At 40.7% G+C, this 18762-nt stretch overlaps 1 protein-coding gene across 1 annotated transcript in view; it reads right to left on the reverse strand.

The window, feature by feature from the left end:
- Positions 1-18346, reverse strand: part of LOC136874480 (phenoloxidase-activating factor 2) — an 81643-nt gene extending 63297 nt beyond the window's left edge. Inside the window, exons 1-2 of the mRNA XM_067148108.2 lie at positions 18147-18346; positions 1379-1756 (exon numbers count right to left, since the gene is read on the reverse strand). Coding sequence (XP_067004209.2) covers positions 1379-1756; positions 18147-18346 — 578 coding nt within the window. The remainder of the gene's footprint in view (positions 1-1378; positions 1757-18146) is intronic.
- Positions 18347-18762: the final 416 nt, after the last annotated feature.

Genomic DNA, 18762 nt, shown 5'->3' on the forward strand with positions numbered 1-18762 from the left:
CCGACACTAAAGTCTTGACAATGGGGAAGAAACGTAAGAAGACTGAATGTAGGTTGGGAACGCGAAACTGGAACAGGAAGAAAGTACTTAGGATGTGTATTATTCCAGGAATATGTTAAGTGAAATTGAATGATGTAGCAAAGCTAATGCTGTGAATTCACAGTTGCGATCAACGGTGTTCTGCAAGAAGGAAGTGAGTTCTCGGACGAAATTAAACTTACGTCGGCCCGTTCTCAGACCGACTTTGTCGTAAGGGAGTGAAATCTGTGTAACCTTAGGATATATTATTCGTAAGATAGAAGTAACAGACATGAAGCATCCGGGAGATAGTGGGTTCGAACCCCACTGTCGGCATCCCTGAAGATGGTTTTCCGTGGTTTCCCCATTTTCATACCAGTAAAATGCTGGGGCTGTACCTTAATTAAGACCATGGCCAATTCCTTCCCATTCATAGGTCTTTACTGTCCCATCGTAGCCATACGACCTATCTGTGTCGGTGCGACGTAAAGCAAAAAAAAAAAAAAAAAAAGAAAACAGACTCGAAAGTAGAAAGAATGATGGCTGGTACAAAGAGATAGCAACCATTACAGGAGGGTATTCGAAATGAAGAGATAAAGATGAGGTTAGGAATAAACTCGGTGGATGAAACTGTAAACTGTTTTCGGTGGTGGGATCATACGGTTTGAATGGAAGAAGACAGATTATGTAGAAGAATATCGAACTTGGCCATAGAGGGTAAGAACAAGGTGACGATAGTTGGATGTAGTTTTTAAATTTTTAATAATAAAAAGTGTGGAAATGGTCGAGACCACAAAGCTAGTTGCAAATAGAGGATTGTGGAGGCGTGTAGTTAGTTCACAGAAGCTTGCGGACTGAATGCTTAAGGGCATTACAGTCTACACCAGGGCCTCTCAAACGCCCAAAATCTCACGCTTGCAAATCGAGGCGCAAGAGCTCCGTGCAGTGTGCATCGCTCCCGCTCGGCACGGCTCGGACCAACGCTTCCTCTCTGGGCTACTCGGCTCCGATTTGGAGCGCTAAGCAGCAAGTGAGGAAGAGGGAGACAGGTGAAGCGAGCGGGTTTAGGCGTGGGGAAAGAGAGAAACCGCGCTATTGCTTCAAATCGAGGAGTGGGGGTCTGCACTCTAGTCAACCAAGCGAAGTCGTCTTTTGCACCGTGCACAGTGCACGCACCAAGCGCATGCACCCTGAGAGGCCCTGGTCTACACGGTAATGAAAGTGTATGTTTATATGTAAAAATCAACCCGACTAAAATAAGTTATTCGTGCGCGAGAGGATTAAATACATGTTCCCGTTGCTCGTTTTAACATGTTGTATGACATACAAATAATTAAAACATGGTATCAGTAATACTTACCCATGCACACAGTGTGCTGCAGTAAGAACAACGTTATGACTGATGAGGCTTCCTCCACAATGTAACTCAAGAGTTGGATATAAAAATATAACTACCATCCAAGGAAACTCGCCGAATGATGTGGAAGGATTGCTACTGTAGATGCGATTTCTTGGGACGAGTCTGCGAACGCCACATCCTCCTTTTGTGTTTTCTGGAGGTAGTACGATCACATCAGGGGAAACTTCAGGTATTTTGGTACTTGGGGGAGTTTTAATTGTCGTACTTGCTGTACTCGTTTCTGTTTTTTCTTTTTCTCCCTCATAATCGTTATCATCGTCTGGGGGAAAACAGCATTTCTCTGCTCCTTTGCACCTCTTCGTTAAAGGCACATTTGATCTGTAAATAAATAAATAAATAAATAAATAAATAAATAAATAAATAAATAAATAAATAAATAAATAAATAAATAAATAAATAAATAAATTTCTTAAGCGTCTGTCATTAAAATTGACCCGACGTGTATATTACGAGTTCAAAATCCAGCAAAGAAGATAAGAATATTCTCCGACAATAATATCACGTTCCCAATGTTGAAACGAATTCGTGTCTGGTTCATGATTTTATTTACAAACAAGTAAATGGCCACACGTTTAAAACCAAAGATAAATCAGACCGTTCTAAGACCTTTTACACTATACGGCACTGAGTGCTGGGCTATTCGTGAAAGTGTGGAACACCCCCTCCACACCATGGACAAGATGGCGTTTCGATGGATAATGGGTAGAGGCATGATTTTTTCGCATAAACGATAAACGCGACAAAAAATATTTTGAAGCGATTTTGCGATATCTTTACGAATCATATGTTACTGGTTAAGGAAATATGGGTATTATGTTCACGAATTAAAGCGAATTAAAGCGATAAAGCCATTTTACAGCGAAATTCAATTATATCGCGATGAGCGCGATATTACAGCGAAATCTGAGTGAATAACGAACTTGACATTTTGTTTCAAGATTATGTATGAAAAAGAAAGGAAAGCGACAAAGATTCATCAACAGGAAAGAAATATGTTATAATTATTATTCTGGAAAATCTCTTTAAGACATGGCATCAAAGAAAAGGGGTTGGCTCCAGGCTTCTTCATCATCATCATCATCTGTTTACCCTCCAGGTTCGGTTTTTCCCTCGGACTCAGCGAGGGGTACCACCTCTACCGCCTCACCGCCTCAAGGGCAGTGTCCTGGAGCTTCAGACTCCTGGTCGGGGGATACAACTGGGGAGAATGACCAGTACCTCGCCCAGGCAGCCTCACCTGCTATGCTGAATAGGGGCCTTGCGGGGGATGGGGAAGATTGGAAGGGATAGACAAGGAAGAGGGAAGGAAGCGGCCGTGGCCTTAAGTTAGGTACCATCCCGGCATTTGCCTGGAGGAGAAGTGGGAAACCACGGAAAACCACTTCGAGGATGGCTGAGGTGGGAATCGAACCCACCTCTACTCAGTTGACCTCCCGAGGCTGAGTGGACCCCGTTCCAGCCCTCGTACCACTTTTCAAATTTCGTGGCAGAGCCGGGAATCGAACCCGGACCTGCGGGGGTGGCAGCTAATCACGCTAACCACTACACCACAGAGGCGGACTCCAGGCTTCTTGCCAAACGAAATGTTTGGAATGTTGTTCTTGTCGTTGTTGGTAATCCCACCCCAGCCTGTCTCCTCACGGCACTGTGCAATCCTGGAATCCCTAATGACGTCTACAAGTATCACAATTGACTGATGTATTTCGGCTTCGTGGTCAGGTAAAATTAAGAAAGTGATCACAGACAGTAGCGAAGATGGGTCGCTCAACAAGTGTTACGGTGCACAGCAGAGCGAAACAGTTTGCGAGTGAAGGTTTATACGTTTCGGAAAGCAATATTTTAATGTGTAGATTTTGTAATGTTCGTATCGAGTAGGAGAAAAACATTGTTTTAAAAATAAAGAACATTAAGAACGTAAATTTAGCACTCCAACAGTGAAACGGCAGGCAACAATAGAACTCTCATTAAATATGGAAAAGAAAGCTAAGAGTGAAAAAATAGAATTTATTCACGAAACAACAGCGATGCTACTCAAAGCCAACATCCCGCTGGAGAAGGTAAACCACCCTGCAGTCCGGAAATGGCTTCAAAAGTATGTAGCAGGTATGTACAGTCTATTAATTAAACCTCCACAATCAACGATCAGTGATAGTAATGAATCCTTTAATGATTAATTTTAGAATTTCATTAACGCGAAATTAAAGCGATACGGCAATATCTATTTCGCGAAATAACGCGAAAATTAGTATCCTTCTCGCGAAATCGTTCATCAATTAATGCGAAAAAATCATGCCTCTAATAATGGGCATATATCTAGCTGACATCATTAAGAACGACACTATCAGGCAACGTACTGGTGTAGCCTCGGTTTTTGAGAAGGTCTGTGAAGACGAACTCTGCTGGTATGGACGTTTCCAAAGAGCTCCAACTAACACCACTAGCAGGACAGCTTGCCATCCGCAGGTTGTGCGGAACAAGGCAAGGTGGGTGACTCAAACAAAGACGCCAGGATACTGTAATTATATCAGTATCTGAAAATAGTCAATCAACGAGCAGATGGCGCAGTCAGCCGTGTTACATGGCGTGTAACCAAGCAGAGGAGGGGTGGCCACGGCTTTACACAGGCTCTACGCCTCTGCATTCGGGAGACGGATAGGAGCTGTTCCCACCATCGGCTGTCCTGATATCTCCTGCACTAAGGCGAATGCCGCGACAGGTCCTAGTATAGGCCACTGCCGCCAACCCTCTAACCTTCACCGCAAATTTCCTTCTCCATCACAAATCTTCTGGCTTCCCAGCTATTTGCGCTGAAACTGACCACGTTTTACTGGTATAAAACGCGGTTTAAGAGGCCCGCTTCCCCCTTCAGGGGAAACAATGTACATGACACATGCCTCGATCGTCACAATATCCTTTAACTTTATAACTCACTCCGCTGGAGAATTTAATTTGACATGAGATCATACCAAGCGACAGTCCGGCTCCATGGCTAAATGGTTAGCGTGCTGGCATTTGGCCGCAAGGGTCCCGGGTTCGATTCCTGGCAGGGTCGGGAATTTTAACCATAATTGGTTAATTCCGCTGACACTGGGGCTGGGTGTATGTGTTGTCTTCATCATCATTTCACCCTCATCATGACGCGCGGGTCGCCTGCGGGAGTCAAATCAAAAGTCCTGCATCTGGCGAGCCGAACTTGTCCTTGGTCACTCCCGGCACTAAAAGCCATACGCCATTTCATTTCATTTCATTTTACCAAGCGACATTCAACATTTTAGGTAGTCAGCGTTAGTGGAACACATTTGGCTTCCGAGCCATCTATACTGAAAATGGCCATGTTTTATTGGTATAAAGTGCAGTTAGTATTTTTATAAAACTGCAGTTTGGTCTTGGTTGTTACTGTTGTTGACCAAATAGCTTTTAACTGTTGAACTGCCTCTAAATTCCCAGTTACACTGTGTTATTTTCGCACTAAAGTACACTGACTTAGCAAGTGTCATGGGATAGTCACCTAATAGCGTGTGGGGCCTCCTCTGGCCTGCGAACTGCAGTGAGACGCCGTGGAAGTGAGTCGACAAGTCCCTGGTAGTCCTCTGGACGCAGCTGACACCAAATCGTTTGCAGAGCGGCCGCCAATGCTGGTCTGTTCGTGGGTGCAGGATCCATGGCACGGAGCCTGCGTTCCAGGACATCTCAGATATTCTCGATAGGGTTCATATCAGGGCTCCTGGGTGACCATTGCAGTCGTTGGACCTCCGCTGCATGTTCCTGGAACCGTTCCCGGGCGACGTGGGAGCGATGTGGCGGCGCGTTATCATCTTGAAACACCGCAGAACCGTCTGGGCGCTGGAAGGCCAAAAATGGGTGGAGATGGTCTCCGATCAGCTCTACATACTGCGTACCATTCAATGTCTCTTTCAGAACAAGTAGGGGGCCCATTCCATACCAGGAAAAGTGCACCCCAGACCATAACAGAGACACAGGCGCCCTGGACCACACCTTCAAGGAAGGCGGGATCCATCGCTTCATGTGGTCTGCGCCATACACGGTGCCTCCCATCGGCATGGTGCGGTTGAAATCGTGATTCGTCCGACCATATCACGTTACGCCATTGTTCCAGTGTCCAACACTGGTGACTGACGACAAATGCGCGTCGTTGTGCCCGATGACGTTGGGTTAACAGTGGCACCCGTGTGCGGCGCGGCTCCCATCCCCATAGAACCCATGTTCCTACGGATTGTTCACTGGGAGACGTGTCTAGCACGGCCCGTATTGAATTGAGCCGTAATTTGTTGCACGGTTGCCCGTCTGTCACTATTGACAATCCGTCTCAATTGTCACCGGTCGCGGTTATCGAGGGTGGCTGGACGGCTGGTCGTACGTCTGTTGTGGACGGTGACACCCGCATTCAACCATTCACGATACACCCTGCACACGGTTGATCGTGCGGAGCCGAATTCCCGCACCACTACCGAAATCGCACTTCCCATCCGTCGGGCACCGACCATCATACCCCGTTCGAACGGTGTCAGCTCACGACGACGTTCCATGTTACACCTGTCACATGCACAGCCACTGCTCACAAGGTCTCCTATACAACTGCCGCTGGCACAGGGGGCGTGTGGTGCGCAGACAACACACCTGCGCATCAGTGCTCCGCTATCCCATGATATTTGCTCAGTCAGTGTATTTAAAACTCTTGAATTCCCTAAAATTGCACATATTGTACTCTGGGAGGCAAACGTTGAGTACTGGTAGTAGTAGCATTAGTAGGATTAAGATGCGTGTTACAGCGGGAAAATGCTAAAAAAGGAAGTACAATGACAACAACAACAACAACAACAACCATAAAAGCAAGACCATCTGTTTGCAATTCCAGATAAACACATGAAACAACTTCACTAACCCAACTTTTCGTTTCAATCATTACTGACCTGCATTTAGGGCAGTCGCCCAGGTGGCAGATTCCCTATCTGTTGTTTCCCTAGCCTTTTCTTAAATGATTGCAAAGAAATTGGAAATTTATTCAACATCTCCCTTGGTAAGTTATTCCAATCCCTAACTCCCCTTCCTATAAACGAATATTTGCCCCAATTTCTCCTCTTGAATTCCAACTTTATCTTCATATTGTGATCCTTCCAAACTCGTCTACTGATGTCCTCCCACGCCATGTCTCCACTGACAGCTCGGAACATACCACTTAGTCGAGCAGCTCGTCTCCTTTCTCCCAGGTCTTCCCAGCCCAAGCTTTGCAACATTTTTGTAACGCTACTCTTTTGTCGGAAATAGCCCAGAACAAATCGAGCTGCTTTTCTTTGGATTTTCTCCAGTTCCTGAACCAAGTAATCCTGGTAAGGGTCCCATACACTGGAACCATACTCTAGTTGGGGTCTCACCAGAGACAAATATGCTCTCTCCGTTACATCCTTACTACAACCCCTAAATGCTCTCATAACCATGTGCAGAGAGATCTGTACCCTTTATTTACAATTCCATTTATGTGATTACCCCAATGATGATCTTTCCTTATAATAATACCTAGGTATTTACAATGATCCCCAAAGGGAACTTTCACACCATCAACGCAGTAATTAAAACTGAGAGGACTTTTCCTATTTGTGAAACTCACAACCTGACTTTTATCCCCGGTTATCATCATACCATTGCCTACTGTCCATCTCACAACATTATCGAGGTCATTTTTCAGTTGCTCACAATCTTGTAACTTATTTATTACTCTGTACAGGATAACACCATCTGCGAAAAACCTTACATCTGATTCAACTTCTTTATATATATCATTGATATATATATAAGAAAACATAAAGAAAACTTTCAGGTGCATACTTTTATCATATGCAGAAGAGGTTTGCGAATTGCAAGTGAGTTTTGATCGACAACATAGCAATCGACCTCCAAAAGTGTGATGGTAACATCAACCCTCACGCCACGCCATTACCCATTATCAATTCAATATTTCAGTATTCGGTAACATGATTAGGCATTCCTGAAAGAAACATATGTTTCTAGTTAAATGTGTTACCTTTGACGCTCCTTACAACGCTGTCTGGAAGACTGAAGATTATAGTCGCTTAACTCGCAACTGCACGTACCGATTATTTATCTGATGTGCTTATTGTCGCAAACATTTGAGATTACAAGACTTATATTTTAAAATTAAATAAAAAACAAGGCATAACTATCACTATGGGCGGCTAAAATGAGTTCAAAAATGTTGTTTATAGGTGAACTTTCCATCTTTTTCAGTATTATACCAAAGTTCGCGATCGTTCATTTTATGATCAATAAGAGAAGATGCGAAAAGTCAGTGGTTGGTTTTCTTTCTCTCATGGTTTTTGGCGGACATTCTCTCTTTCTAGTAATGTACTACATTAAATTCATATAGACTTTATCTCCCTTGTGGGTGGGGACTGTAGAATACGTCCACGGTATATCTTGACTGCCACAAGAGGAGACTGAAGACAGGGAATCCCGAAATATTCTCAACTTAGGATCCTGGATTGGCGACTACAGATCACTTAGCTGAGCCTGACATTATTCCACTTACTTGTGAGAGACTGCTCTCTTACATATTTCCTATCCGACCTCCCTTGGACAGTTCTTGTTCTCTTCCGACCAGATGGTATTAAGTTTGCGAGGCCTAAGGAGTGTTCCTTTTTTCATGCCCCACGTGGCTTTTCCTGTCAATGTTACCCTCATTCTTCAAAGATTTTTAAGAGAGAGGATGGTTGCCCACCTGTGCTTCCTCTTAACACAATAACCATCACCATCACAGAAAAGAATTAGGCAAACAAGTGGGTTGAAATTGTATTCTACGCCATCCTGTACACGTTTTCCTGTGAAATCGCTATTTCAGTTCCTTACTAATACTAACCCCTCCTCATCATTAGATCCTTTCACGCCCATGGGCGTTTAGAGCAGCAAGCTTCCTCCACCGACTCTTGTCTGAAGCAGCAACTTCTATGTCATTTGCAGGGTTTGATGCCAGAGTGAACCAACTGTATATTTAACATTTGTCAGTATATCTTTTAAATTTATTTTGAAGAATGAAGAAAACTATAGGCCTAATTGAAAAGTTTTTTTATTCATATATCATCGGTACGTTATTCTTGTTGCCTTGAAGTCTGCAGAGATGTCTGGGTAGTATTTGATTTGCAATTCCATATTGCTAAAGGTACAGATAAATTCCAATTTTGTAGTTGGTTCACTTTGACATCAGACCTTCCGCATTCCAGCTGTTCAAAGGTCTTCTTGAAATGTTCGACGTGATATTTTTCGTTGTCTTCCTTGTTTCCTCTTGCCTCCCAATGGTACCCATTTGACTGCAATCTTTGAATATTATGTAGTTTCTGGCAATCGTAGAATGTTTCCAAGTAGACCCATGCTTCGATCGTCGCAATATCCTTTAACTTTTCAATTCACTTCGCTGGAAAATTTCATTTGAAATGAAATCATACCAAGGGACATTCAACATTTTACATAGTAAGCGTTGGTGGGACACATTTGGCTTCCGAGCCATCTGTACTGAAACTGGCCATATTTTACTGGTATAAATCGCAGTTGGAATAACAATAGCTTTATAAAACTGCAGGCAGGTTTCATTTCTATTACAGCATAGTAGGATGAAGTAGTACTAATATTAATCTGTCTACGTGTTTTAACTTTGTTGGTAATCTTTGAGTACCTACCGGTAGTTCTTGCGAATATCTAATTTAGGCCTAAATGGAATTTTCATGTCTATTTGTGCTTAGTAATAAGCCAGGATACGTATGAACGTAGCTTAAACATTATTGTAGTATAGTAACTTATTAGAAATTAGAGTGCCTATTCTATAATTTTGAGTAGTTTTGCGAATATCGAACTTTAATGGTAATTTTCTTCTCTGTTTGTGCTTTGTAATGACCTGTTGTAATTAGAATACGTCTGAACGTAGTTTAAAATTATTGTAGTGTATTGTAGTATCTGTACTTAGTCTGAACGTAGTTTAACATTATTGTAGTGTATTATAGTATCTTATTAGAAAATAGTGTATTTATTTTATTACTGTGAAATATTTGTGTGTATAGTATCATTACTGTGGTATCTGCAGTAACTCTCTTACTAGAATTCTGTTGTTGAAATTAGGGTAGACTAATCTTACTAGAATTCTGTTGTTGAAATTAGGGTAGACTAAACTGCAGTTAAGAATTGTGTAATTCTTGTGTATTATTCTCTGTTTCCAGTAATTAACAGCAATTTTCATCCTGTTAGCGTGTTATAGGGATTAAAAAATCGTACAATTAAGCGGTATTGTAGTGTAGTCGTAGCCTATATTAATTAACTTATTGTCGTGTGACCATTGTGAACTAACCTAGACAATATTTCTTTCCTTTAATTTTTATTTTGCACAGAATAAGTTATCTTATTTTTCCTTTTCTTTTCATTACTTAGTTAAGAATGGCTAAGGAGTGCGAATGTAGGTACTGTGGGTGTGGCCAGGCATTAAGGAGTATGAGGGAGGAGTTGGAGAGCTTGAAAGAGATAATTAGAATTCTCTCAGAGGACAGGAAGGAAAGTAGGCCTCCCTCAAAAAAATTACAGGGTACAGTAGGTGTAATAGAGGGATGGGAAGGAAAGGGGGTAATTGTAGAAGACAGGTGGTCTAATATTTTAAGGGGAAGGAGATTGCAGGCTAAGGGCTCAATTCAGGATCAGAATTCAGGACAGGTGTCGGTGAGAAATCGGTACGAGTCATTGCAGGTAGAACAACCGAGGGAAGATGAGGAACAGGGAACTGTTGCTGAGAAGTGTGGAAGTAAGAGAAAGGGAAGAGGTAGGAAAGGGAAATGTGGAGTAGTGGATAGGAAAAGACAGGTGGAACAGGGTAATGGGATGGAGAAAAGTGAGGACGAAGTAGCTTTTGCAGCTGTCAGGAAAGATAGGACTGACCAGGAGGGGAGGGGATCAAATGAGGTGGGTAGGGTTGAGGCTCTGATCATAGGGGATTCCATCGTTAGACATGTCGGGAAAGTGTGTGGAGGAAAGGGTACCAGGGTAGAGTGTTATCCAGGAATTAAGTTAAGGCAGATGTTGAGGAAAGTAGAAGAGAAGGAGGAGTGAAAGGAGAAGGTGGTAGTGTTTCACGTTGGTACTAAGAACGTAAGCCAAGCAGGTATAAGTACCAACATAATAGTTGGGGATATGTGGGACCTGGTAAACGCAGCACGGGTGAAGTTTAAGGAAGCGGAGTTTGTTATCAGTGGAATACTCTGTAGGAGGGATACTGACTGGAAGGTGATTAGGGATTTAAATGAGACTATGGAGTGGGTATGTGGGAAACTGCGAGTGAGATTTCTAGATCCTAATGGGTGGGTAGAAGATAGGGATCTGCGCTCAGATGGCCGTCACTTAAATCGCAGTGGTACTTATAATTTAGGAAATCTGTTTAGAAGGGTTATAGGGAGGTACATTCAGGGAAACAGGGTGGCCTAGGGAGCGGTGTTAAGAGAACATGGAACTGGAAATCAAATAGGGACGACATAAAAATGTTGGTGCTCAACTGTAAAAGTATTGTAAAGAAAGGAATAGAATTAAGTAATTTAACAGATATATACTTACCAGATATAGTAATAGGAGTTGAATCCTGACTGAGAAATGATATAATGGATGCAGAAATTTCTCACGAAACTGGAGGATGTATCGAAGAGATAGGATAGGAATGGTAGGAGGGGGAGTATTCATTCTGGTGAAAGAAGAGTTTGTAAGCTACGAAAAAGTTAAAGATGACAAACACGAAATTCTAGAGGTAAGGCTCATCTCTTAAGATAATGGGCAACTTGATGTTTTTGGAGTGTACAGACCAGGAAAGGGCAGCGCAGATGCTGATTCAGAATTATTTGATGAGATAATCAGCTATGTGGGAAACGATAAGGAAAGGAACGTGATTGTAGCGGGTGATCTCAATTTACCAAATGTCAATTGGGAAGGTAATGCGAACGACAGGAAGCATGACCAACAAATGGCGAATAATTAAATATGGGAAAGGGACCTGATTCAGAAAGTCATGGAACCAACTAGAGGGAAGAATATTCTGGATGTGGTGCTGGTGAAGCCAGATGAGCTCTATAGAGAGACCGAAGTAGTAGATGGTGATCACGAAGCCGTTTTTGTGATAATTGGAAATAAATGTGAAAGAAAGGAAGATATTAAAATTACGACTATTAGGCAGTACCACATGGCTGATAAAACAAGCATGAGAGAGTTTTTAATAACTAACTCTGATCGGTGGAAAACGGCAAATAAGAATGTAAACAGACTCTGGGATGGGTTTAAAGCAATATTGTTGATGGATGTGAAAATAAGTTTGTACCTTTAAAGGTGGTAAGGAATGGTATAGATCCACTATATTATAACAGGGAAGTAAAGAGACTAAGAAGGAGGTGCATGTTGGAAAGAAATAGAGTTAGAAGTGGCTGTGGAAGTAAGCAGAAATTGAAGGAACTTACTAGGAAATTGAATCTAGCAAAGAAGTCAGCTAAGGATAACATGATGGAAAGCATAATTGGCGGTCACATAAATTTTCGTGAAAAATGGAGGAGTATGTATAGGTACTTCCAGGCAGAAATAGGTTCCAAGAAGGACATTCCAGGAATCATTAACGAACAAGGTGAGTGTGTATGTGAGGATCTTCAAAAGGCAGAATATTCAGTCAGCAGTATGGAAAGATTGTTGATTACAAGGATAATGTCCAGATAGAGGAGGTGATTAATACTAAAGAAGTATTAAAATTTACGTATGACAGCAATTACATTTACAGTAAGATACGAAAGTTGAAAACTACAAAAGCAGCTGGAATTTTGAGATATCACTATTTTTATAAAAATAATTGAACCCCATTTAAGCACTTTTTACCCCCACCCCTTCAGTGATTTTTCCGAAAACGTAAAATACATGTTTCTTTATTTTTAAAAGATTAAACATACCAATGTTCACGTCTGTAACATGTTAAGTTTATAATATGTTCTGTAGATATTCTTATTTAAAAATGTACCCTCTTTTTCAGTTCCCCTTATGTAGAATTTCCGAAAATAAATGATCTGTGTTTCTTTACCTTTACAGGGGATTCCAAATACCAATTTTCACGTCTGTAAAAATGTATGAGATATACTGTATATATATATATATATATATATATAGCAATTTTTACATCTGTAAACTTTTAAGTTTTGACATCTAGATATGCTCATATTACACAATTCACCCCCCTTTTCACTCCTCTTAGCGGCGGAATATCAAAAAATGCTCTCTTAGTGAGCACCTTTACCCTAATATAGGCTAAAGTATCCCCAAAATTTCATTTCTTTATGTCCAATATTTTTGGCTCGGCGACGACGATTCATTCATTCATCAGTCAGTCAGTCAGTCAGTCAGTCAGTCAGTCAGTCAGTCAGTCAGTCAGTCAGTCAGTCAGTCAGTCAGTCAGTCAGTCAGTCAGTCAGTCAGTCAGTCAGTCAGTCAGTCAGTCAGTCAGTCAGTCAGTCAGTCAGTCAGTCAGTCAGTCAGTCAGTCAGTCAGTCAGTCAGTCAGTCAGTCAGTCAGTCAGTCAGTCAGTCAGTCAGTCAGTCAGGACATGTTATTATTTATATAGATTTCCTACATCACCTGACTTCGTCCGACTCCACTCCATTACTTTTATTTTCCGTTTATTTATCTTCATCTTGTACTCCTTCAAGCCTGTCTCCACACCATTCAGCAATTTCTCCAGATCTTACGCGGACTCAAATAAAATAACAATATCATCGACAAATCTGAGAGTTTTGATTTCCTCTCCTTGGATTGTGATTCCATTCCTAAATTCCTCTTTGATTTCCTTTTCCACCAGTTCCAAATCAACATTAAAGAACATGCAAACATTACCGTTACTATAGAATAACTAAATATCGCTAAACATCTTGCCGTGTGAGTGACAGCTTTTTTCGGTTCCTAAGACACATTTTGAGGTGGGAAGGGAAATTTTAGAAAAAAACTATTTTAGAAGGCGAAGTGGAAGTTAGAAGACCTAGAGGACGAAACGCAAGTAGATGGCTTGTTCAAGTAAAGAGGATTGCTAGGCTTTCAGCTGAAAACCATTTTGGGTGGCGACGTCTTGTCAGGGATGCAATATCAAGGGTGCAAAGAAATGAGGCAATAATTGGTGATGGTGATATATAGGGCATTCATATACAGTTTAGACAGTCCCGCCTTGTTGAGGGGCGTTCATACCCCATACATTAAGAGCTGTAGTGGATGGCCGATGAAGTGCATCAGTGAGGTAAATTATTTTATCATCTAGATCATACATAAGTCATTATAATAATTCATATCAACTGGATTTCAGCACTGAAGGATCCTGTGGAACAGGCTGCGAAATTTCTTGCTGCCAGAAATTGGCTACCAAGAATTTGAAACAGGTGACCGAGTTTTAATATTTGTAACTTGTTATGAATGTTGACAGTGGACAACAGTTATTTACTACTGATTATGTTTCTTGTACTGTGTTATAGTATTAGAAATCTTATATCCGTTCCCGTTATTTAAAAATGGTTTTATCCTTTGCTCCTGGTACTGTTCGCGAATTCAGTGTTCAGTCAAGTCGACGCTTATTATAAGTGCTTCATGTCAGTTTGATTCATATGATATAGGAATTAAGTAACCACCATTGGAGAATAAAGAAATCTTCTGTCCTTTTATAATGTTTACAATGAAGAAGTTGCGATCACCGTACTGTACACACGTGTCTTCCAAACAAAGTGAGAGTGAATTGGCCTGTAAAAGTCATAATTTTACTAGCAGTTTAATATAACATTAACACATCGAAGGTTTTCAGCAAAGAAGGGATGGGGAAGGACTGGAACGGGTATTGATCATGGCCTTAATTGAGGTACAGCTCTAACATTTTCTGGGTATGAAATTAGGAAACCACATCCATGTAATGCTTCAGTGCTGAAATCCAGCTTATAATAAATATGAATCATAAAGACTTCTATACTGATCTAGACGTTAAAAAAATTATATCATTGGTGCACTTTCGACCTACTTTACCGGCTATTCACAACTCTTCAGGGCTGCTGACGGTGGGAATCGAACCCACCATCTCCCGCTTACAGTTCCACGCCCCTATCACGTGACCAACTCGCTCAGTTTTAACAGTCTAGAAGTAAGTTATTTCATAGTAACTTTTGAGGATACCATTGATGAATTTTGTTTTAATATTTTTGCTGTGTACAATAAACTAAAAAAGAAGGAAGGATACTATTTTATAACTTCGATTCTACAATACTTGTGAGGAATAAATTTAGTGGTGACCAAGGTATCTATAGTGGTTACTTCAAATTTCATGCCCTGCTATGGAGTTTTTAATTACTTCACCTTCATAATGTAATTATTAAATTAATGTAGTAATGGTCCACCTTTCAATACTATAATATGTAATATTCTAAATTGAAAGGTGGACCATTACTACATTACTACATTAATTACTACATTAATTTAATAAATAATTACATTGTACTTGCAATTCAATACGGATCAGAACCATGAAGTTTATAACCTATGATTCACCTTCATAGTCTTCGACGGCCCCGTGGTGTAGGAGTAGCGTGCCTGCCTCTTACCCGGAGGCCCCGAGTTCGATTCCCGGTCAGGTCAGGGAACTTTACCTGGACCTGAGGGCTGGTTCGAGGTCTACTCAGCCGACGTGATTAGAATTGAGGAGCTATCTGACGGTGAGATGGCAGCCCCGGTCTAGAATGCCAAGAATAACGGCCGAGAGGATTCGTCGTGCTGACCACACGACACTTCGTAATCTGCAGGGCTTCGGGCTGAGCAGCGGTCCTTTGGTAGGCCAAAGTCCTTTAAGGGCTGTAGTACCATGGGGTTTGGGTGTTTCATAGTCTTCATTATTCTCGTAAATTGAAGACCAGACATCTATATATATAAAATAAGAGTTTTGTCTGTACATTGCTCAGAATATGAAAAGAATGGTATTTCTGTATTGATCATGTCTAAAGTAACAAGGAAATGCCCTTTTTAGTTTTCCGTAATTTCTGTCTGTCTGTCTGTCTGTCTGTCTGTCTGTCTGTCTGTCTGTCTGTCTGTCTGGCTGTCTTTCTGTCTGTATGTATGTACACGCATCACGAGAAAACGGCTGAAGAGAATTTAATAAAAAATCGGTATGTATACTCGGAGGATGAGCCGCTACAATCTAGGCTATAAATCATTTTACTTACGCTGAGTGAAATGGTAGTTTAGGGGAAGACCTAAAATTTAATTCTCAAATATTTATATTATTAATGATCGTATCGATAAATACTACATAACTAAAGTTATATAGAATTAAATTTCCGATCATTTATGTCTTATACATTTTTACTGTACCGGCTATGATAACACAGATTGTATTTGTATTGCTAAGTCCATATCAACGCCGAGCCACGAGAAAATGGGTTGACAGAATTTAATGAAAATCGGTATATAGAGTCGGGGAATAAAAAACTACAGTCTAATATATAAACAGTTTCATTCACCCTGGATGAAACTGTAGTTAGGGGAAGGCGCCTAAAATTTAATATTTAAATACGTATGTTATTGGTCCTATCGAAAAGTACTACATAACAAAAGTTATGAGAATACAATATCCGATATTGTAGCCCTTCACATTCAGTTTTCTTTAGACTCTGAAATACCACTCTTATCATAGTCGATACGGTATTGATCATTGTTTGTTGTGATGTTCTTTGTCTCTTATGCTGACATTCAACTCCGATAGATGGGATTACTGCTGCGTACCGAGTAGAACAGCCTGACTGGATATTGGCGGGAAAGAGCTGGTTAGTTAGAAAACTTTCTTCCTTACCATAGCATTCCTCTGGTTCATACATTTTCTGATACTGCTGGTACGTAACAAACTGGTTCATCATAGTATTCCAGCTATTCGATACCTACTCTGACGCGCTGTATTCAAGAAGAGAATAAACAGCAACAGGGAAAATAAATGAAATGCTAGAGGGCATTCGACCAGTGCAGGCTATTGTAAATAAAAAATGTGTGTTAAAATAAATTAATTCCATCCCCTGGTCCTTGGAGTTTGGACAGCCAAAGTAGGGGACTGCCTGTAGGGGTGAAGTACAGTGGGGACTTCGAGGGCCCTGGGACCGCTACCGTAGCTGTGAAGGCCCTTCAGGAACTCTGAAAAGTGGTGGCAAAAGTGGGCTCTGGTTAAGACGCAGCAGGTCGTTATGCTACTTAGGTTCCAAAATGGGTAAAAAACAAAAAAAGTAAATAAATGCAATGTAAATTTTAATCTTATACCATTTGCATAGTATTATTTGAAGTAATTCCACATACTGTATATGAGTTGACTATGTTTGTAAGTATAGGAGATATTATAAGTAGAATTTTGTAAACAATATAAATTTATTAAGGATGATCTGTTTGTTTAATAGAAAAAATTGTTAGCATAAATTGTATATTATTGTATTCTAGAAAAAAAAATTCTTCTCTTGTTAATTTAAAATTTAGTGCTTGACAATAATGTATTTTAGTGTACCATTTGCCACCGAGGTAGACACCTCATTTGCAAATAAAGAGATTTTGATTTGATTTGATTGGATGGGCAGTGTGCACACTTAAGGCAGAGGCTCACTTACAATAGTAGTACGTGGTCTAGAATTACTATTTAGGCCTATTCCAAATTAAAGCACCACAGTTCACTAAATAACTCAAAATTCAACCCTGAAAAGAGCCGTTTCTTAAGGAAAGCTTCTTCCTCTTCACACATATTAAATTGTACATTCATTTTGTTCCAAATTAGCAGTGAAAGGTGGTTTCTCCTCTGGCTTGGAGGAAAAATTTGCCTGAAAGTCAGATATATTTTTCCGCCGCCAGTGTAGTGAATTGAGATTTCCCGATTCATAGGTTACTCCCAGGAAACAGATTAGTAAAAGGGCATAGTTTTTATCCTGGAACTTTCCACTATTCGCCCCCCACCCCTCCGCCCCGAAGAAAGACGAAGAATGTTCACGGATCACGGCTGTCTGCAGCTTGGTCATTCTACCTCTGAAAATTTGGACTGTTAGATCGGCAACGTAGTACTCTTCGTTAAAAGTAAGAAAATGTGTGGTTTGATCGAGTATTTCATATGAAAGCATTACTTTTAATCGCGCCATTCCTACCGACGTCGTTGTGATGACCTATGTTTATTTCAGCTGGGAAAACCACTAAGACAGTCTTTCTGAGGATGTAAAAAGGCGGGTATCTGCCATTAAAACGAAAACTCCCCAACCTGATTGTGACTGATGGTAGGCAAGCGGGCCTACCATTCCAATGAAAATTCCCTAACCCAGTCTTCATATGGGGAAAGACGTTTGGTGAATTCCCCGTCGCGTTTCTAGGGTAACGTTAAGAGCTATGCAATTTATTACAATCCTGCTCACAACGTGTACACTACCTAACCTAGAATTCTGTATACAGTGTAGAATTCCGTAGCAAAGCTCGGGTACATCAGCTAGTTAGTAATATATAGGCACTTACATAGCCAGACCCTTTCCTATTGGAAGATAGACAAAATTAGTTAAGAATATATTATGGAGAATATACAAAATTAAGGCACATCCTCCTTCTCAAAAATATTTTATGGAAGGAACTCTGGCAATATACAATAATTTATATTTACCTCTGAACAAACACACCCTCTGTTTTTATGTAGTTGGAGGAATCGCAGTTCGTTATGTACACGCACAGGCAACGTTTAGACAAATCACCATCAGGACACTCACATGGATCGTAAGAAGAACTGTCGAACAAGTCTTCTGAAAGCGTGAATCGAACTGCGGTCACTGCCAGAAGTAAACAGCACAGCCAATTACGACCCATGTTTAGGAGAGAATGAAGCACAATACTATAATTGGCAGCGCTTTGTTCACCGAAAAAAGTAATAATCACGGAAGCACACTAATGAACATTTTAATTATCGTCTCTCATTAAATCACAAGGACTGTCACCACAATGCTGGTTTTCCGCATTATATTTTAATTAAAGGATACCGCATGGAGATCTTTATCTGTATCACATATCTTTCTACCTTGAACAAATCGTTTATCTGTATAAATTGTGTTCAGTACTTCCCGTTTTGTGGTTGAGTATTTCCTGTTTTTAATGCTAGATAATGGATTTATTAATTACATCGAGCTACGGAAAGCAATGCAATTAAAGTTCAAATGTTAACTACTGTTATTTCGTTCTACAGTATGACAAATTCTACATATTTATGTGCTTCAAAACAATGTGGA

The sequence above is a fragment of the Anabrus simplex genome, chromosome 5, assembly GCF_040414725.1.
Source record: "Anabrus simplex isolate iqAnaSimp1 chromosome 5, ASM4041472v1, whole genome shotgun sequence".
Classification (NCBI taxonomy): domain Eukaryota; kingdom Metazoa; phylum Arthropoda; class Insecta; order Orthoptera; family Tettigoniidae; genus Anabrus; species Anabrus simplex.